We start from the raw sequence: 21,972 nt of genomic DNA on the forward strand, positions 1-21,972 counted from the left end.
AACCTGCACATCTTTGTGACTGTGGGAGGAAACTAGAGCACCCGGAGGAAACCCACACAGATACGGAGAGAATGTGCAAGCTCCACACAGACAGTCGCCCGAGGCTGGAATCGAACCTGGGCCCCTGGTGCTGTGAGGCAGCAGTGCTAACCACTGAGCCACCGTGCCACCCCTTTTGATTTGACTTTTATTGTCAAATGTACCAAGATATAGTGAAAAGCATCATTTTGCGTGTGATTCAGACAAATCATACCTTACATAAATACATCAGGGTAATAGACAGAATGCATGATATAACAACAGAGAAGGTGCAGAGAAAGATCAACTCTAATATATGAGAGGTCCATTCATCAGTCTGGTAACAGCAGGGAGAAAGCTGTTCTTGAATCTGGTGGTACGTGTTTAGAAACGTGTATCTTCTGCCTGATGGAAGAGGGTGGACGAGAGTATAACTGGTATGGGAGGGGTCTTTGATTATGTTGGCTGCTTTCCTGAGGCAGTGGGAGGTGTAGATGGAGTAAATGGAAGGGAAGTTGTTTTTGTGATCCACTGAGCTGCATTCACAACTCTGTAATTTCTTGCAGTGTTGGGCAGAGCAGTTGCCAAACGAGCTGTATTGCATCCAGATAGGATGCTTTTTATGGTGCATCCATAAAAGTTGATAAATTTCCTTAGCCCTCTGAGGAATTAGAGATGCTGGTTTGCTTTCTTGACTGTAGCGTCAACGTGGGTGGACCAGGAGAGATTGGTGATATTTATTCCTCAGAACTTGAAGGTCTCAACCACCTCCACCTGAGCACAGTTGATACAGACAGGGGCATGTCCTCCACTCCACTTCCTGAGGTCAGTGACCAGGTCCTTTGTTTTGCTGACGTTGAGGGAGAGACTGTTGTTTAATCCTATGCCAACAATCTCTCCCACTAAGATCTCTATCTCATTTCTGTATTCTGTCTTTTTATTTTATATTGGAGCCGCTATGGGGATGTCATCAGCAAATTTGTAAATGGAATTAGAACTGACTTTGGCCACACAGCTGAGTGTGTATAAGGAGCTGAGAATGCAGCCTTGCAGAGTACTAGTGTTGAGGATTATCATGGAGGAGGTGTTGTTGCCTATCCTTGCTGATTGTGATCTGAAACCAAGTCAGGAAACCAAGGATCCAGTTGCAGAGGGGAAAGTAGAGTCCGAGGTCTCTGAGTTTGGAGATGGCTTTGATTGTAATTATGGTGTTGAAGGCAGAGCTTAAGTCAGTAAATAGGAGTCTGACTTGGGTGTCCTTGTTATTCATTGTTCCAGGGATGAGTGTAAGGGCTGGAAGTTAAAAGTGCTTTTACTGAAAAGTTGGTTTGTAACAGAGAGAGTTGATGAGGGGAGGGATGTTGATGTGATGTACTTGGATTTCCAAAAGACATTATATATAGTGCCACACAGGGACCTGCGAGGAAAATTATAAATCTTGAAATAAAAGGGACTGTGGCTATGGGGATACAAAGCAAGCTGAAGGATAGGAAACAGAGCAATGATTAATGGGATTTTTGGGTTGTAAGAAAGTTTGTAATGGGAATTCCCAGGAATCAGGATTGGGATCGTGTTCTTGCTGATGTAAATAAATGATTTAGATCTTGATGCACAGATTACAATGTCAACATTTGCCAACAAAATTTGAGGACAGTGCAGAATATCAAAAGGATAATGACATGTTGATCAAGTGGGCATGTAGGTGACAGATTAGAATTCAGTGCAGAGAAGTGTGCCGAAGCACACATTGATACAAAGAAAATGGAAAGAGAGTGTAAAGAAAATGGTACTAATCTAAAGATTGTACAGGAGCAGCGAGTCATTAGTGGTGGTATGACAGGTAGAGAAAATTGTTCATAAAGTATATGACATTCTAGGCCTCAACTAGAACCATGTAATACAAGAGCAGGGAAGTTATGATGAATGTTTTTAAGACATTGATTAGACCTCAGCTATAATATTGTGTACCGTTTTGAGTGCCACACTTTCAGAAGGATGTGAATACGTTGCGGAGAGTGTAGAAGAAGTTTATGAGAATGGTTCCAGGGATGAACATTTTACTTATAAGGAAAGGTTGGAGAAGTTGGGACTGTTTTCCTTGGAGATGAGTTTGAGGAGATTTGATAAAAGTTTTCAAAATCATAATGGATATAGAAGGATAGGGAGAAACTGCCCCCACTCATAATTTTTTAAGTGTTTTGTGAAAGAAGCAAACATAAGATGATAAAAGCACACAGGGATTAGTTGGCACATAGGATGTACTACTAGACCATAAGACGTAGGAGCAGAAATTAGGCCTTTCAGTCCATCAAATCTGCTCCGCCGTTCAATCACGGCTGATAAGTTTCTCAACCCTATTCTCCTGCTTTTTCTTTATAACCCTTGATCCCTTTGACACTCAAGAACCTATCTATCACCATCTTAACTATACCCAATGACCTTGCCTCTACAGCCTTCTGTGGCAGTGAATTCCATAGATTCACCACTCTCTGGCTGAAGAAGTTTCTCCGTATCTCTATTCTACTTTACTTTCAGGTGCCCTTAGGTCCTAGTCTCTCCTATCAATGGAAACATCTTACCAACATCCATTCTGTCTAGGCCATTCAGTATTCTGTAAGTTTCAATTAGATCCCCCCCTTATCCTACCAAACTCCATCAAGTATAGACACAGAATTCTCAAACGTTCCTCATATGTTAAGCTTTTCATTCCTGGGACCATTCTCATGAACCTCCTCTGAACCTACTACAGAGCCAGTACATCCTTCTTGAGATATGGGGCCCAAAATACTCATACAAAATGCGCATAATACTCGAAATGTGGTCTGACTAGAGCCTTATATAGCCTCAGAAGTGCATCCCTGCTTTTTTATTCGAATCCTCTCAAAATAAATGCCACCATCGTATTTACCTTCCTACTACTGACTAAACCTGCAAGTTTACCTTGGGAGAAGCTTGGGCCAGTGCTCCCAAGTCTGATTTTTCTCCCCATTTAGAAAATAGTCAATGCTTCTATTCTTCTTACCAAAGTGGATGACCTAACACTTCCCCACGTTGTACTCCATCTGCTTTGCTTACTCTCCCAACCTGTCCAAATCCTTCTGCAGCCTCCCACTACCTCAATGCTACCTGTTCCTTTACCTATCTTTGTATCATCTGCAAACGTGGCCAGAATGCCCTCAGTTCCTTCATCTAGATCATTAAAGTGAAAAATTGTGGTCCCAACACCGAGCCTTGGGGAACACCACTTGTCACCGGCTGTCATTCTGAGAAAGACCCTTCCTGATGAAGGGCTTATGCCCAAAACACTGATTCTCCTGCTCCTCAGATGCTGCCTGACCTGCTGTGCTTTTCCAGCTCCACACTTCGACTTTTTTATCCCCACTCTCTGCTTTCTGCCAGACAGCCAAGCTTCTATCCATGCTAGCACCTTGCCTCTAACACCATGGCCCTTATCTTACTTAGCATGCAGCACCTTGTCAAAGGCCTTCTTGAAGTTCAGGTAGACAACATCCATTGGCTGTCCTTGGTCTACGTGCTCATTACTTCCTCAAAGAATTCTAGCAGATTTGTTAGGCTTGACCTCCCCTTGATGAAACCATGCTGACTTTGCCCTATTTTATCATATACTTGCAAGTATTCAGAAATCTCATCCTTCACAATGGACTCCAAGATCTTACACACAACTGAGGTTAGGCTAATCAGCCTGTCATTTTCCATTCCTTACTTCCTTTTTAATCAGGGGTGTCACGCTAATGATTTTCCAGTCCTCTGATTCTAGCGATTCCTGAAAGATCACCACTAATGCCCCCACTATCTCTTCAGCTGTCTCCTTTAGAACTCTGGGGTGGAGTCCATCTGGTCCAGATAATTTATCCACCTTCAGGTCATTCAGTTTTTCTAGCACCTTCTCCTTGGTGATGACCACCAGACTCCGCTCTGCTCCCTGACTCTCTTGAATGTTTGTAATGTTACTTACGTCTTCCACTGTGAAGATTGATGTGAAGTAATTATTCAGTTCCTCAGCCATTTGCCTGTTCCTCAATACTATCTCTCCAGCATCATTTTCCAGTAGTCCAATGTCCACTTTTGCCTTTCTTTTTCTCTTTATATATCTAAAGAAACTCTTACAATCTTCCTTTATATTGTTGGCTAGCTTACCCATATTTTTAATCTTCTCTCTCCTTATTTCTTTGTCTTTACTAGAAGAGATGTTTAGTGCTAACAAGTTCAATTGAGGCATTCAAAAGGATAATACATAATTATTTAAATAGAAAAATTGTGCAGAGTTAAGGGGAGAAAGCATTGAATTAAAATGCTCAGAGAATTAATTCAGACATAATCATTTTGTGATTCATCATTGGTAGTTTTGTTTCCTGCCAAACCATTTGAGAAGATGCAAAACAGTGCAGAGCTTCCCCCTCCTTAGACGTGTCAGGGCAGATGGTAAGAAAGGCAAATAATCACATGGATCAGTCTTTTTTTTTTATAGATATTTTTATTAGAAATTTAACATTTTTACAAGTTTACAAAAATAAACAAAACTCTCAAATACAAACATTGATATACAATTAAATCAAATATACAATAGCCAAAATTTAACTAAAGAATAAAAAAAAACGAAAAAGAAAAAAAAGCAAAACTCAACTATCTACTAATCTAACCTACAACTAACCAGAGTGTATATTTAAGACTCTTACATGCTCGGAATGTGTTAACATCAGATGTAATAAAACCCGTATTCGTGCGGGATTCCTCTCCTAAGGGGCCCCAGATCAGCCAGGTTTGTAATCTCAATTAAATAAAAGCCCTTGTTAAGATAGCCGAAGTATCTGTATTTATGTAATTCAAGAAGGGCTGCCATATTTTATAAAATAATTCGGTCTTTCGGTGCACCATATTTGTAAGGAAGTCAAGGGGAATACATTTCATAATTAATCTGTACCAATTTGAAAGTCCAGGGGGGCCCTCAGCCACCCAGTTCACTAAAATATTTTTCCTTGCACAGAAAGAAAGAATAGAAAATAGTCTCTTCCCGTACATGTCCAGGGAGGGAAAGTTCGAAAAGCCCAAAAGGAGAGATACAGGGTCCACTTTAATTTCCGTTCCTAAAATTTCTTTCAGGGTGCTTGCTACTTTAGTCCAATATCTACGGATCTTAAGACAGGTCCATAAGCAATGTACAAGAGTGCCTACCTCTATTTTACATTTGGGACACATTGGAGATGCTCCTGCCTTAAATTTTGCCAGTCGAACCGGTGCTATATGGGCCCTATGAAGTATCTTCAGCTGGATAGCCTGGGTTCTGTTACAGATAGTAATTCTTCTAGCGTTTTCCCAAATATCATTCCATGTTTCTATAGAGATTTCTAGTCCCAAATCCTGATCCCATGTTTTAAGCAGATTATCCATATTTCCTGATACTTCATCATGTAGTAAATGATAAATAGTACTGACGGAAGATACCCCCACTGGTCATAGGACACTACATTCTCTATCTGATTTATAAAGACTATCTAATAACGTAGTCTTCTTCTGTATATAATCTCGAATTTGGAAATATCGAAAGAGGTCTCCATTAGGTAATCCGAATTTCTGACGCAGCTGTTCAAAAGACATCAGGACCCCATCCTTAAATCGGTCCCCTAAACATGAGATACCCCTGGATCTCCAGAGTTTAAAAGTGGCATCTGTAAACCCCGGTTGGAATCCCCAGGCTCCCACTATCGGTGCATAGGGGGATGTTTTATGTGAGTTGCCCTCATTTTGCCGCATTATATTCCAAGCCTTAATTGTGTTTAGTATTATAGGGTTTTTACAGTGATCTGTAATGATTTTCCTCTTGTCTGAAAATAAAAGGTTAATAAGTGGGTATTTTACTTGAGAGGCCTCGATGTCCAACCAGATTGATTGTGGATCAGACAAGACCCAATCAGCTATGTAACTTAATAGGGAACTTAACTGATATTTCCTAAAGTCTGGGAAGTCCAATCCTCCCCTTGTCTGTGGAAGCTATAGCTTCTTCAGCTTAATGAGGGGCCGTCTATGATTCCAGATAAAGGAACCCAGCCAGCCATATAATTTACGTAGAGCCGTCCTCTGCAGCATCACCGGAAGCATTCTCATTGGATATAGGAGACGGGGCAGGACATTCATTTTGATTAGCGCTATTCTACCCAACCAGGAAATTGGCAGGTCTCCCCATCGCTGGAGGTCCTGCCTTATCCTTTCCAGTAAATGCACAAAATTAGCCTTATACAACTGACCAAATACTGGAGTAATAAAAATGCCTAAATATAAGAAGCCCTCTAGGGACCAACGAAAGGGAAAAAGGGATCCGTCCGCTAAGCGGGGTATCATAGCAAGACCACCCATTGGCATAGCCTCCGATTTTGATAAATTAATTTTATAGCCTGAGAATGCGCTAAATGTATTAATAACTTGGATTAGGCGAGGTACGGACATCAGAGGATTACTGAGGAATAGAAGAACATCATCTGCATACAGGGTAATTTTATGTTTACCTGTACCAATCCTCGGGGCCGTTATATTAGGATCAGCTCATATAGCTTCTGCTAGTGGTTCAATTATTAGCGTAAATAACAATGGCGAGAGGGGACATCCCTGACGGCAGCCCCTACCCACACTGAAGCTATCCGAACCTAATCCATTGGTAACCACAACTGCTTTGGAATCATTATACAATGTTGAGACCCATTTGGTAAACACCTGTCCAACGCCAAACCTTTCCAATGTGTAAAACAAATATGACCATTCAATCCTATCAAATGCCTTTTCCGCGTCTAATGAAACTACTACTCCTGGTATCTTTCCCTGATGACAGGCTTGAATCATATTCAAAACCCTTCTAATATTATTGGGGTGATCTATGGCCCTTAATAAACCCCGTCTGATCCTCCTTTATAATATGTGGCAGTACCCTTTCTAGTCTCAGTGCTAACGTTTTAGAAAGGATTTTAAAATCTACATTTAGCAAGGATATTTGTCTATATGATATACAATCTTCTGGATCCTTTCCTTTTTTAAGGATAAGAGAAATATTTGCCTCTTTCAGCGAAGGCGGGAGACAGCCCTGACTATATGCATAGTTGTACATGTCCATAAGTGGACCAGCCAATATTTCTGTAAATTCTTTTATAGAATTCAGCTTGAAAACCATATGGGCCCGGTGCCTTACTACTCTGAAGTTGCATAATTGCATCAAGTATTTCTTGGACTGTTAGAGGAGCATTTAGGACCGATACCTGTTCCGGAGTTAGGCCTGGAAAGGTCAAATTTTTAAAAAATGACTGCATCCTCCTCGTCCGATCTTCACAATCCTGCGATTTATATAACTCAGAATAAAATTCTCTAAAGATCGCATTAATCTTTTTATGATCATGAGTCAAAATACCCGTACTTTCCTTGATAGACATAATAGTCTGAGGGGCCTTTTTTTTCCTTGCAAGAAATGCTAAGTATCTACCCGGTTTGTCGCCATATTCATATAACCTTTGTTTTGCAAATAATATTTCCCTCTTAGCCATTTGAGTAAGCGTAGTGTTTAGAGCTGTCCTAAGAGCCGTATTCCTTTGCAATTTAATAATAGAAGGTCTATCAGTGTATGCTGTTTCAGCTGCTTTTATGCGAGCTTAAAGCAGATGCTGTTGTTCTCCCTTCAATTTCTTCTGCGTTGCTGAGTTGGAGATGATCAAACCTTGCGTGTAAGCTTTGATGGTCTCCCACATCATTGACGGGTTGCTAGCTGTACCTGAATTAATTTCTAAAAAAGTTTTAAGTTCTTGAGAGAAGTACTTTACAAATTTACTGTCTTTCAATAGGAAGGGGTCCATACGCCAATGCCGAGGGGATGTCCCATTGTTCCTCGCCTTAGTTTCCATATCTACAGCAGCGTGGTCAGAAATTGCTATACTACCTATTTTACAGGATGATATGGAATTTAAAAAAATCGAGGGGACAAAAAACATATCAATTCTGGTATGACATTTATGTGGATTGGAGTAGAAAGAAAAATCTCTGCCCTGTGGATGAAGACATCTCCATACATCTACTAATCCTAATTCTTTGTTCAGATCCATCAATTGTCTAGATCTGGGAGATACTCCTGCAGTACTCTTGGGAATCCTATCTATTTCCGGATCCATAATACAATTAAAGTCTCCCCCTATAATTGTATGACGGGCACCAAAAACCATCAATTTTGAAAAGGCTTCCGTTATAAATTTAAAGGGGTGTGCCAGGGGGCAGTACAAATTTAAAATCCCATATTCCTCTCCATTTATGAGGGCTTTAATCAAAATATATCGTCCAGATTCATCTTTTATCTGCTTTAGGATTTTGAAAGGGAAATTTTTCCGAACAAGAATAACAACTCCCCTGCTTTTTGAGCTAAAAGAAGAAAAAAAGGCCTGATCAAATCCACCCTGTCGTAATTTCAAGTGTTCTTTATCCGACAGGTGTGTCTCCTGTAGGAGAGCTATATCAACTCCTTCCTTCTTAAGATTTGATAATATTTTCTTCCTTTTGACTGGCGAATTCCTCCCCTTGACATTCCAGGTGCACCACTTAACCGACTGATCAACCATAATCATCTGGGCAAATCCGAGACCCCTCGGGAGGGGAAACCCTATCCAGAACATCCCGAGCGTAAGAGCATATAAAATTTACAAAAATAAAGCCTCTCTAATACACACACAACAAAATAATAAAAAACTATTTCTAAATAAAAAAAATATAAAACGTATCTAAGTGGAGATTTTCCCCCTTGTTCCCAGGGGGTGTCACTTCCTCTCCAAAAGTCCATCATATCCTCTCCCAATCAATGCCCCACCCTTGACCCAGGCGCTCCTCAATAAAATGAGGAGAATTCAGATATAATAGAAAGCTAGAGTTAACAGTGAGCACCTTACCCCCACCCATACCAACACCTGGATATATTTGGTAATGTTAATACCATATATAAACATATAACTATAAAATTACAACCTCAACAAATAATTATTAAATATAAATATAGTAATACAAAATAACAAGGGAGAAACAACCCCACTCCTAAAGACAGAGGTAAAATTGAATAACGTAACCACCTCCCCCCACCAACATTAACCAAACCCCCCAGCTTTTATATATATATATATATATATATATATATACACACACATACACACACATATACATACATCCCTCATATATACATAAAATAATAAAAGAAAACAACCCTAAGGGAGGGGAGAAAATCAAATCCCTCTCCCCACCCCCCCATGATAATATTAAACAGTAAGATAAGAGAAAAAAAAGGGGAGGATATAAACCAAAGCCGGGGGAAAGGCAAACCAACATCCATTATGTCTTACAGTTTATCTAAGAGAGTCCAAGAATTCCTTCGCCTTTTCTGGCCATCCGAAGTTATATACGGATCCTTCATGGTTAAAGCGTAGCGTCGCTGGGTAGCGTAAGGAGTACTGAATATTTAAGTCCCTTAAACGCTTCTTCGCCTCGTTGAATGCCTTCCTCTTTCGGACCAGAGCTGGGTAAAAGTCCTGGAATAATATGATCTTGGATCCTTTATAGATCATAGCTTGGGGGTCTTTTCCAAGATTTCTAGAGGCTTCTAGGAGTCTCTGCCTCTCCTTGTAGCTCTGCAGCCGGAACAGGACCAGGCGTTGGCATTGGTTCGAGCCGGGCCCGCGTATTGCGACCTGGTAGGCCCATTCTACCCTTACCTGGCCTGATCTAGCTTCCAAATTTTAAAGCTGTGGCAGCCACTGCTCGAGAAAGACTGTAAGCTGGCCTTCCTCTTCCCGTTCGGGAAGGCCCAGCAAACGAATATATTTTCGGCAACCTCGATTTTCGAGGTCATCAGTGTGATTCCCTAAGGTCCGGACTCGCTGTTCGAGAGTCCGGACGTGATCCACGGCCAATTGAGCTGTAGTTTCGGAGGTCGCGGCCTTTAACTCCGCCCCTCCGACTCGGCGCTTGATTTCTTGGATGTCTCGGTCGTGCTTCTGCAGCGCGGCAGAGAGTGAGTCCCATCGATTTCGGGATTCTTCGATGAAATCGTCGATCTTCGCGCCCATCATTTCTACAAGGCTTGTCACCATAGGTAAGTCCCCCGCGGCAGCTGTGGATGCCTCGGCTGCAGCTGGAGAGGGTGGGGGAGGGGTTCCTGCATGTTGAGAGCTGCGGGCTCCCTTCCCTTTAGTCATTTTTACTAAAGATTAGATTGTTTAAATTTGATATTAAACAACTAATTAAATTAAACAGCTATTATAAATAATTTGGTAAGTGTGGTGGGGGTGGGTGACCCACTTTACCCAAGTCTTGGGAGGAGCACTGTAGACTCAGACTTGCTGGGTCGCCGCCATCTTGGATCTCCACATGGATCAGTCTTGGAGAGACCAGCTCAGCAATCACATTCTGGGTGGCAAGGCATTTGGGTAATCTTCCTAATCAAGTACCAGTAAGGGCCCTTAAGTGGTCAATTAACAATCACATATCAGCCTTAGAGAGAGATCCACCTATTCCGGCCAGCTCAGCAACCTGTGCCTGGGTCTCCACTTGATCTGACACATAAGATGGAGAATACACCAGCACCAGTGAACACCTCCATGATGGTGCTGTTGAGTACAGATGATCTGCCAGCCTCTGAAACTATCTGAACCTCTTGACTTCATGAATGATCTGCAATTAAATGGGCAATTTTCCTTGTTCTTCATTTCTGGTAATTCTCAATGGATGGGATGTCAGCCCACAGGGCCCTTGATCCTGTGCAGAGGATCAGCCACTGCCTTGCCAAGTGGTTAATAACGCAGCAGGATATCTCGCCAGACTCTTAGCAGTTCTCCAGCTGTTGCTGAAGACCTCCATCATCGCTACAAGATTCTGCCAATGTTATCTCCACCTGATTATCTATATGGATCATCTGTCTAACATTTCACTTGGAAACAGGAATTTGACAGTTGTAACTTATTAATTTTAATAATAAAAAGAAAATAAAGTATTTTGGATCAAGTTTCTGTCATTCATATATTTATAAACAATTTATACATCTGAAGTCTTCAATATGGTTCAACATTAATTATTTTTCAAAATTGTGTCTTCCAGGCAGAAGGAGAAGATAACCTTAAGAAAATGCAGCTAATGGAATTAGCAATACTGAACGGCACTTATAGAGATGCCAACATCAAATCACGTAAGGATATGTTGGGTTTCTCGTCCCTCGTATGACCATTCTACAAATTGTAGAATATTTAACTTTGAGACAAACCCAGCAAGATGTTGAGGCTGGTGATTTCTGTAATGAATATCTAGAGGGGATGAAAACCTGTAGAAAGTTAAATATGTTACAACATATGCTTTAACTCAACAGAAACAGCCAAATGCAGATTTCTCTGACTTCAAATAAATTGCTAGGTTTAAACATAGAAGGTCCAGCCTTCCCTCCCACCCCCTTCTCACCACCCCTTTACAGGGAATGCTCAGGAAGGTGATGAATCTCAATGCAAAAATGAAGCTACAGTAGACGAGTCGACAAAAAAGTTATTTGCTTCTTGAAATAAGTAACTAACTGGCAAATGTAATTCCAAATAAAATGTGGTGCTCAATCACAGAAATTCAAAGTTATTTTCTGCCAATTTGATCAACTTCCAAAATGAACAAGCAAAGATTATGGATAGCATGAAGTAACACTGAGCACCTATTTGTACTATATATATATATAATTCTTTTGCTTGGCTGTCACACAAAAAAAATTAACATGCAAATATTTAAGAAAACATTCTATAATTAAGGGGGCTGGTTAGCTCCGTTCACTGGATGGTTCAGAAGAATGCCAACAGCACCAATTTGATTCCTGCTCCAACTGAGATTGTCCAGGCCTGCTTGCTGTGCCTCTTGAGAGTTGAAAGCAATTTCAAAGCACAAAAGAAATTGCAAAATAATGGGCTCAATTTGAAGTAGCAGCACGCAGTGAGCCAAGGACCTACCTTTGGACAGAGCACTCATGGCATGACATTGCATAACTCTCCTACCAATGTGAATTTTTATTGTTTTCTGCAGGAATTCACTTGTTGATTTTTGGCCTGATAGTTGATGAAAAAAGGCTCACTATTAAATTGCTGTTTAATGGGCAAATGATGCTCATTGATAGGTTATAATATGTGCCAGTCCAGTGCTTTACTTCCCTTTAAATGGCGTTAAATATCAAAGAGGAGGGTGCCCAGCTGTCTTCCATTTAAAATTGCCATAAGCTCAAAGACCAAAAGTAGAAGGACATCTCCACATAAAATTGAAAGAATATGGTATAAGCAAGTGTTTGGAGGCTCAGTAAAGTGAACACCTGGGATTCAAATTTTTAGGGTATTTTTGTTGCATTTTAATTTCATATCAGATGATTGATAGGATTGTTACTTTATGATCACTTCCAAATATTCATATTAATTAGAGCTAGAGTGGCTCAATGGTTAGCACTGCTACCTCACAATGCCAGGAATCTGGGTTCGATTGCAGCCTTGGGCAACTGTCTTTGTGGAGTTTGACCGTTCTCCCTGTGACTGCGTGGGTTTCCTGCAAGTGCTCCGTTTTAATTTCTGAGTCCAAAGATGTGCAGGTTAGGTGAATTGACCATGCTAAATTGCCTATAGAGTTCAGGGATGTGTCCTATATCTGTCCTATATATATCACCCCTCAATTTAAAACTATGTCCCCTCTTGCTAGCCATCACCATTCAAGAAAAAAGACTCTCACTGTCCACCCTATCTAACCCTCTGATCATCTTATAAAAATGACCAACAGCAGTGGACCCAAAACAGATTTTTGCGGTCTACCACTGGTAACTCAACTCCAGGACGAACATTTCCCATCAACCACCACCCTCTGTCTTCTTTCAACTAGCCAATTTCTGACCCAAACAGTTAAATCATCCTCAATCCCATGCCTCTGTATTTTGTGCAATAGCCTACTATGGGGAACCTTATCAAATGCCTTATCGAAATCCACATACACCACATCAATCACTTTACCCTCCTCCACCTATTTGGTCAGCCTCTCGAATAACTCAATAAGATTTGTGAGGCACGACCTACTCTTCACAAAACTGGGTTGACTATCCCTAACCAACATATTACTTTCTAGATGATGATAAATCCTATCTCTTATAACCTTTTCCAACACTTTACCCACATCAGAAGTAAAGCTCACTGGTCTTTAATTACCAGGGTTTTCTCTACTCCCCTTCTTGACCAAGGGGACAACATTTGCTATCCTCCAGTCTTCTGGCACTATTCCTGTAGAAAAGACAACAAAGATCAAAGGCTCAGCATTAGCACATCTCTCCTCCCACCCCCAGGATATTGGTACCCCTCTAGTCCAGATATGGACCATCCTGTTTGTACAGGTCCCACCTACAGCAGAATAAGCCCCAATCCTTTCTAGCAGATCTGTTTTTCGGGATTTTCAAACTGTCTGGACCTCTTGACTTCATGACTGACCTGCAATTACATGGGCAGTTTTCCTTGTTCTTCATTTCTATGGCTGGAATTTTTTCATTAAAGTTCCCATGTTTGGAAACCTTTTCCAAAATATACAATCCTAACATTTGTTATTTGCCATGTAAATAAAATATCACAGTTGGAAATTAACAACTTTTTTGCTTGTCATCTTCCACACCCCAATGCCCATACACATATCCATGCCTCCCCCACTCCCACACATAATTTGTCTCTTGCATTTCAATGCTTTCAATCAGTAGTGTATAGCACGTAGAGGTCATATGGTCTGAATGTTAGGTATTGCTGAAGTGCAATGCTCCATAGAGTACCATTTATTCACTGGCTTTAAAAGGATCTTGCAATATAATTAGGTTAAGTCATTGACAGTTTGATTCACTTTTATCTGGTCACTAGTGACAATAAAAGATATTCTAGTCATAAAAATATACTGTTTGAATAAAATCCATGTGTTTAGGAATTTGACATTTGATGGAAAATGCAGTCAGATACCTTTACAATCATTTCTGATAAGTAGCTGACCTATCTCAGGTAGAGTGTGCTACATTTCAATTGTCATAGCGCTGCTTGCATTATTAAGCATCTTTACTATAGCAGATTACAGAACCAGAGATGCTTGCAAAACAAAATGGGGGCTATTTGGGCCATTGTGTGTGTACTGGCTCTTTGCTGGATGGAATCAAATCCTATACCATGTCTGATTCACTAAGCAGTCACTCCAATGATATTTTGAATATTTTGCCACAACACCAAAAATATGGATATTAATGGAAAATGCGTTGGGCAATTACGTCCTTGCATACTACCCAATTTAAAAACATGCAATGAAGGTCTATCACAATGTCAGGACTTCCTAAATCACATTGCAGCCAATTAGGCACTTGTTTCATCACTGTTAGTAATGTGGCAACATTAATTCTTTGAAGAGGTAACAAGTAGGTGAGATCAGGGAAACCCTGTGGATGTTATCTACCTAGACTTCCAAAAGGCCTTTGATAAGGTGCCTCACAGGAGGCTGCTGAGTAAGGTGAGGGCCCATGGTGTTCGAAGTGAGCTACTAGAATGGATTGAGGCTTGACTGTCTGACAGAAGACAGAGTTGGGATAAAAGGTTCTTTTTCAGAATGTAAGCTGGTGACAAGTGGTATCCCACAGGGTTCAGTGTTGGGGCTGTAACTGTTCACTTTATAAATGATCTGGATGAAGGGACTGGGGCCATTCTGGTGAAGTTTGCCAATGATACGAAGTTAGGTGGACAGACAAGTAGTTCTGAGGAGATGGAGAGGCTGCAAAAACATTTAGACAGTTTAGGAAAGTGGTGCAAGAAATGGCTGATGAAGTTCAATGTGAGCAAATGCAAGGTCCTGCACTTTGGAACAAAAGATTACAGGCATGGACTATTTTCTAAACAGTGAAAAAATTCATAAAGCCAAAGTACAAAGGGATCTGGGAGTGCTAGTCCAGGATTCTCTAAAGGTTGACTTGCAGGTTGAGTCCGTGTTTAAGAAAACAAATGTAATGTTATAATTTATCTTGGGGGTTGGAATATAAAAGCAGTGATGTGCTACTGAGACTTTATAAAGCTCTGGTTAGGCCCCATTTAGAATACTGTGTCCAGTTTTGGGCCCCACACCTCAGGAAGGACATACTGGCACTGGAGCGTGTCCAACGGAGATTCACATGGATGATCCCTGGAATGGTAGGCCTAACATATGATGATTGGCTGAGGATCCTGGGATTGTATTCATTTGAGTTTAGAAGGCTAAGGGGAGATCTAATAGAAACTTACAAGATAATGCATGGCTTAGAAAGGGTCGATGCTGGGAATTTGTTTCGTCAGACAGGGATACTAGGATCCATGGGCACGGCCTTAGAATTAGAGGGGGTCAACTTGAAACGAAAATGAGGAGATATTTCTTCAGTCAGAGAGTGGTGGGCCTTTGGAATTCATTGCCATGAGCGCACTGGAGGCCGGGACGTTAAATGTCTTCAAAACAGAGGTTGACAAATTCTTAATCTCGCAAGGAATTAAGGGATATGAGGAGAGTGCAGGCAAGTGGTGTTGAAATGTCCATCAGCCATGATTGAATGGCAGAGTGGACTCGATGGGCTGAATGGCCTTACTTCCACTCCTATGTCTTATGGTTTTATGGTCTAGCCATTTTACATTAAGGTTAAGGGGTAAATATCTGCTGGTGCAGCACAAAGAGCTCATATAACTTGAGGATGGGATGGGATGGGTAGTGAGGCAGACAATGTACATTTGTAAAAGTACTGTTAATGAAATCTTGGCTTTTGACTTCTGAATTACGAAAAACCTTGATAGTTTACATGGAGAAAATGAGAATTTCCATTTAGATAGTTTCAACCAACCTGTTTAAAACCTGTTATATCACACTTCTGAAGCCGATGGGACTGGAACCTAGGTCCTCTGGCCCAGAGCCGTGGACTTTACCACTGTGCCACGGAAACCTTTAGAGAATTGCTTAATAAGATGAACTTCATCATACATTATTTAAGGCTATAAAGAGAAGCCTGGGAGCTTCAGACCTGTGAGCCTGACATCGGTGGTGGGTAAGTTGTTGAAGGTGATTCTGAAAGATAGGATTTATGTGCATTGCAGAGATGAGGAATGGTTAGGGGTAGTCAGCAGAGTTTTGCATGAGGGGAAATCATGTCTCACAAACTTAATTGAGTTTTTTGAGAAAGTAACCAAAAAGACTGATGGGGGCAGAGCGGTAGATGTTGTTTACTTGGTCTTTAGTAAAATCTTTGATAAGGTTCTGCATGGTAGACTATTTACTTAGGTTAAATCACCAGGGATTCAAGGTGAGCTTGCTAATTAGATGTAAAATTGGCTTTTCAGTAGGAGAGAAAGGGTGATGGTTGAAGTTTGCTTTTCGGAGTGGAGGCCTGTGACCAGCAGTGTTCCACAGGAATGGGTACTGGGTCCACTTTTGTTTGACTTTTATGTAAATTGTTTGGATGAGAATATAGGAAGCATGGTTATTAAGTTTCCTGATGACACCAAAATGTGTAACATAGATGACAGTGGAGAAGATTATCTAAGATTACAAAGAGATCTTGCTCAATTGGGTCAATGGGCTGAGGAGTGGCAGGTGGAGTTTGATTTGAATAAATGCGAAGTAAAACAAGCAAGGGCAGGATTTATACAAATAATTAGAATCCGTGTGCAAACAGGCCCTTCGACCCAACAAGTCCACACTGACCCTCTGAAGAGTAACCCACCCAGACCCATTCTCCTACCTTATATTTACCCCTGACTAATGCACTTAACCTACATATCCCTATGGACAATTTAGCATGGCCAATTCACCTAACCTGCACATCTTTGGACTGTGGGAGGAAACTGGAGCTCCTGGAGGAAACCCACGCAGACACAGAGAGATTGTGCAAACTCCACACAGACAGTCGCCCAAGGCTGGAATTGAACCCGGGTCCCTGGTGCCTCGAGGGAGCAGTGCTAACAACTGAGCCGACGTGCTGCCCTGGGTAATGTTGCAGAACAGAGAGACCGAGGGGTTCAGGTACATAATTCTTTGAAATCTGTATCACAGGTAGACAACATGGTTAAGAAGGTATTTCGCTCATTTATTTTCATTGCTCAGACCATTGAATATAGTTGAGACAGTATGGTTGTACAGATCTTTGGTGAGGCCTCTTCTGGAATTCTCTGTGCAGTTCTGGTCGCCCTGTTGTAGGATAGATATTAAACAGGAGAGGGTTCAGAAAAGATTTACCAGGTTATTGCTAGGACTGGAAGTTTTGAGTTATAAGGAGAGACTGGTTAGGTACTTCTTTCACTGGAGTGTAGGAGGTTGAGGGGTGACCTTATAGAAATTTATAAAATCATGAGGGACATAGATAAGGTGAATAGCAAAGGTCTTTTACCCAAGGTTGGGGAGTTCAAAATTAGAAGGCATATTTTTAAGGTGAGAGGAAAAAAGGTATAAAGGGCATGAGGGGCAACCTTTTTTTACACAGAGTAGTTAATATGTGGAATGAACTGCCAAAAGAAGTGGTGGATGCATTTAAAAAAAAAAAATTGGATAAGTTCATGAATAAGAAAGGTTTACAGGGCTACGGGCCAAACACAGGCAGGTTGGACTAGTTCGGTTTGGGAACATGGCTGATGTGAACTAATTGGACCGAAGGGTCTGTTTCCATGTTGTATGATTCTATGACGCTATTATAAGATATGACTCTAACGTGTTTATCTTTTGCTTATGTTTATGACCAACTGGATATTGAGTTTTCCCATTTTTAATTGAGTTTAATTGGAAGTTGGTTTACATTTTGGTTAAAGATGTGCTTTAGCATTGCAAGTTATCACCACTTGTACTAATTACTACTTCTTCATTTTTCTTTCATTCCACCTGCTTATTTGGCTTTTCTCCATTTCCAACTTTTCCTTTTCCTGATACACATTGTTCTATCCGCACCTTCACTATGAATTTCCTTCGCTTACTGTAGCTGCCCTTGCCTTTTCTCTTGCAGCAACAGCCCAAGCTCCACGGATCATTACAGGGCCCACGTCGGTTTTACCACCAGCTGCCTTGAGGGCCCCGACACCAGCTGGTCCAACTATTATGCCTCTAATTAGGCAAATACAAACAGCAACAGTAATGCCTAATGGATCACCTCACCCGACTACAATAGTGCCTCCTGCACCTGAAGCCAGTCTAATTTATACTCCTTACGACTATCCTTACACCCTGGCACCAGCTACTTCTATCCTGGAGTATCCCATTGAGCCTAGTGGTGTATTAGGTAAGGAATTTTTCAAGCATGATTATTCCACTTCATGTTTAACATCCTGGTACATTGTTTGAGCTGGTTAAGGCTCATTTAGTTTTACAGAAGCTTGACCTTTTTTCCATTGAGTTGTACAAGCCTATTTGAATTAACCATTTGTAATTACAGTGTAACATCTGATGAGAATCTTGAGTTCTTTACAGCACTCTCTGAAATTCCATAATTTAAACTTTAGAAGTATTTAAGCTTCTGCTGAAGTAAAACATCAATAATAAATAGTCTGTGTGCAACTATCTGTGCATTTAGCTGAGACCTAAGTAATCATAAGCCCATAATCATAACAAAAAATATTTTGACAGTTACATCTTCCTACAATTAATTAATTACAACAGACCTTAATGCCATTAGTTGCTAATACTGAATAAGGTATTGCCTTTTGAAAGCACTGGTAAGCTGAATACATCATGCTCTTTCAATTGTTTTTTGTACAGTTAACATTGCAAGTGAATTAGAACGTATGCTCCCCCAATGAAATTGCAAAAAAAAGGCAAGTGGCAAGTATGAGGAACATGCAAACTAACAAAAATAGATGACTTTTAAGGAAGGCAAAAGCAAAGTGCTGAGGATGCGGGAGATCTGAAATAAATACAGAAGGTACCTAGAGAAATTCAGCATACCTAGAGAACTGAAGTTTCAAAGAAGAGTCGTATTGAACTTGAAATGTTAACATTATTCCTATCTCTCAAATGCTGCCAGATCTGCTGAGATTCTCTTGCACTATGTGTTTTTATTTTTGGGAAAAGTGATGGCACCACATTTTATTAACCAGCACCTGTGGGACCAGGAATGTAACGGTTGATCAAATTTTCTGGATATTCAAGAGGTCCACATAAAAGTGTACGCTAAATAAGAGAAACATAATGCAGGGGGTGTACTCTTCACTGTTTCTCAGGGAGGGTAACTGGACCTGAAATGTTAATTCTGATTTCTGTCTATAAATGATACCAGAGCTGCTGAGCTTTTCCGGCAATCTATTTTTGTTTGATTTCCAGTATCCGCAATTCTTTCAGATTTTATTTAGAAGTAATCTGAGCCTGGTATCTCGGACTGAGAGCCAAAGTGCTAAAACCAATGCAGGGCAAGAATGCTGTGAGCTTTCAGGTAGGCCCAGAATGACTGAGCATCATGACAGTGTGCAAAGAGTCCAGGGATGCAGCCTGGACAAGTACATGAGCTGGGTGCATGTACTTGCTGCAGCATTCTGGTGCAACATTAAATGCAGAAGTGTTCTGTAAGGGATTCAAAGATGGGCCATGAGAATTGTTAGAGCCTAGCACATTTCATATGTCAATGTCATTAGTCATGAGTGTGTGTCAGACCAGTGTCCATGGAACGTGCCCTGAAATGTTTATGCCCAGTGTCCAACATGGAGGTCCTTCAAAACAAGTGATCAACTGAATTCATCAGGCACTCCCTCCAGTTTTCATATCTCGCTTGGTAAGATAGGAAGCTGAATATTAATAAGGTGAGTTGGGTCATCAACAAGGTATTCAACAAACAATAACTCCCTTAACAGGCAATTCGCCACTGTCTAATAAACTTACTGTACCACTTCAAAAATTTGTCAAAGGTGGAATGAGATGCTTTTTGCAGTGGCAATAATCTGGAGGAAAAGTATTTTTGTTTATAATGACAAAGGATACCTGAATGTATTAATAAGCTTCACAGAAGATTTTTAAAGATATAGAACAAAGCCAACAAGCTGCTCTATTAGCAGGAAAATGCTGAAAAAAATTGACCTCCGCCTATAGGTGTTGACTGTTTATTTAACATTTTAGGGGAGGTGATGGCCTAGTGGTATAGTGTTGGGACTAGCAATCCAGAGACCCAGGTAATGTTTTCAGAACCTGGTTTCAAATCCCATCATGGCAGATGGCTCACTGATACCCTTTAGGGAAGGAAGCGTCTGTTGTTCACATCACTTCTGACTCTTAGCAATGTGTTCGATTCTTAACTGCAAGTTTACCAACGGCAAGTAAGGAGAAAAGGTATGAACCTGGACATGCACAGCCACTCCAAAGCATGCAATTGGTGTCCAGAAGTTTCTGCTGTGCATGTGTCTCAGAGATCTGTGCAATTGGTAGGAAAATGAGAGGCAACGCCACTGAATGCAATTGCCAAGGTTAGGAGAGTGTCCCTTTGAATAGTCAAGAGTAACTGACTGACCGAGTCATAATCATGGAATTGTATATTGCACAGAAATGTTCCATTGGGTACATCCTGTTGAATCAGCAGGAAAAATCCAGCAGAGATGGTGGCAATTGAACACGCAACTCTGGACAACCTGTCCCAGAACAGTTATAATACTCGCATCTACCAGATATCCTGTACACAAAAGCAGGACAAATCCAATGTGGTCATTTTACTGTCCATCTGCCTATTCACAGTCATCAGTAAGGTGAAGAAAGGTGTTATCAACAGTGCCATTAAGCAGCTCTTGCTTAGCAGTTATCTACTTACGGATACTCACTTTGGGGAGGTGATGGCCTACTGGTATTATTGCTGAACTGTTAATCCAAAGACCCAGATAATGTTCTGGAGACCTGGGTTCAAATGCTGCCACAGCAGATGGTAAAATTTTAATTCAATAAAAATCTGGAATTGATCATCTCATGATGACCATGAATCCATTGCCAATTGTTGGGAAAACCCATCTTGTCCACTGATGTCCTTTTAGGGAAAGAAATCTGCCATCCTTACCTGTGACTCCAGACCCACAGTAACGTGGTTGACTCTCAACTGCCCTCTGGGCAATTAGGGATGGGCAATAAATGCTGACCTAGCCAGTGGTGCCATCATACCATGAATAAATAAAAAAAATTCTAGATCAAACAGAAAAATATAGCTCATTTTATTGTTCCACATTCAGTCTTTAGATCTCTTATTGGAAGCAAATACTTTCTCTTCAATTTATAGATCATATTTCTGACTGTTTAATGGGTAGTGTCATAGTGAAAATACCATGACGTTTAGCACTGGTCCTGTTACTTCTGGTACATTGTTACATGTTTGCTGCATACCTAGCTAGAGTATTTAACTATTGGTCACTGAGAAACATTTATTGATTTCTAGCCCCACATTGCTGTGTTTTTTTTAAACTGTTGAGCTCTCAATTGTTAATTCCTACACATTACTAATTCTTTCACATAAGATTTTGTGTATGGTGTTTTTAAAAACATAAACTTTTTATTTGCAAGATAGAGGAAAACATATTCACCTTTATGACTTATGTTAAGAGACTATATTGGTGAATGATGGGCTTTCAGTGACACATTTTGAGTAGAACCTGCCATATCGTAAGGATAATATGAACACAGCCAGTCGGAGCAAGGTTGAAGGGCTGATTGGCCAACTCCTGTTCCTGCTTTCTGTATTTCGATGTTTGCATATTGGTTTATGTATTACAAAGGGAACAGAAATATTATCATCTCAAGAGTTTAACGTTTTGGAGAAAAATACAATTAGATGCAAATATTCATTGCTGTATTTGACACCAATGCTTAGGAAACATTTCTTGAACAGTTTTTAATGATCCAAAAAGATGAGATAGGGTGAATAGCCAAGGTCTTTTTTTCTCAGGATATGGGAGTCCAAAA

At 40.6% G+C, this 21,972-nt stretch overlaps 1 protein-coding gene across 8 annotated transcripts in view; it reads left to right on the forward strand.

Moving 5' to 3' along the window:
- Positions 1-21,972, forward strand: part of LOC122552980 (KH domain-containing RNA-binding protein QKI) — a 562,983-nt gene that overhangs the window by 469,303 nt on the left and 71,708 nt on the right. For 7 of the 8 annotated variants that reach the window (XM_087991527.1, XM_087991528.1, XM_043696327.2 and 4 more), the window contains exons 5-6: positions 11,140-11,227; positions 18,035-18,331. In XM_087991527.1, coding sequence (XP_087847653.1) covers positions 11,140-11,227; positions 18,035-18,331 — 385 coding nt within the window. The remainder of the gene's footprint in view (positions 1-11,139; positions 11,228-18,034; positions 18,332-21,972) is intronic. The other variant, XM_087991529.1, reaches the window with a different exon arrangement.

The sequence above is a fragment of the Chiloscyllium plagiosum genome, unplaced genomic scaffold (assembly GCF_037043375.1).
Source record: "Chiloscyllium plagiosum isolate Xiang-an unplaced genomic scaffold, Cpla_swu_hap1 HiC_scaffold_10, whole genome shotgun sequence".
In the NCBI taxonomy this organism is placed as follows: Eukaryota; Metazoa; Chordata; class Chondrichthyes; order Orectolobiformes; family Hemiscylliidae; genus Chiloscyllium; species Chiloscyllium plagiosum.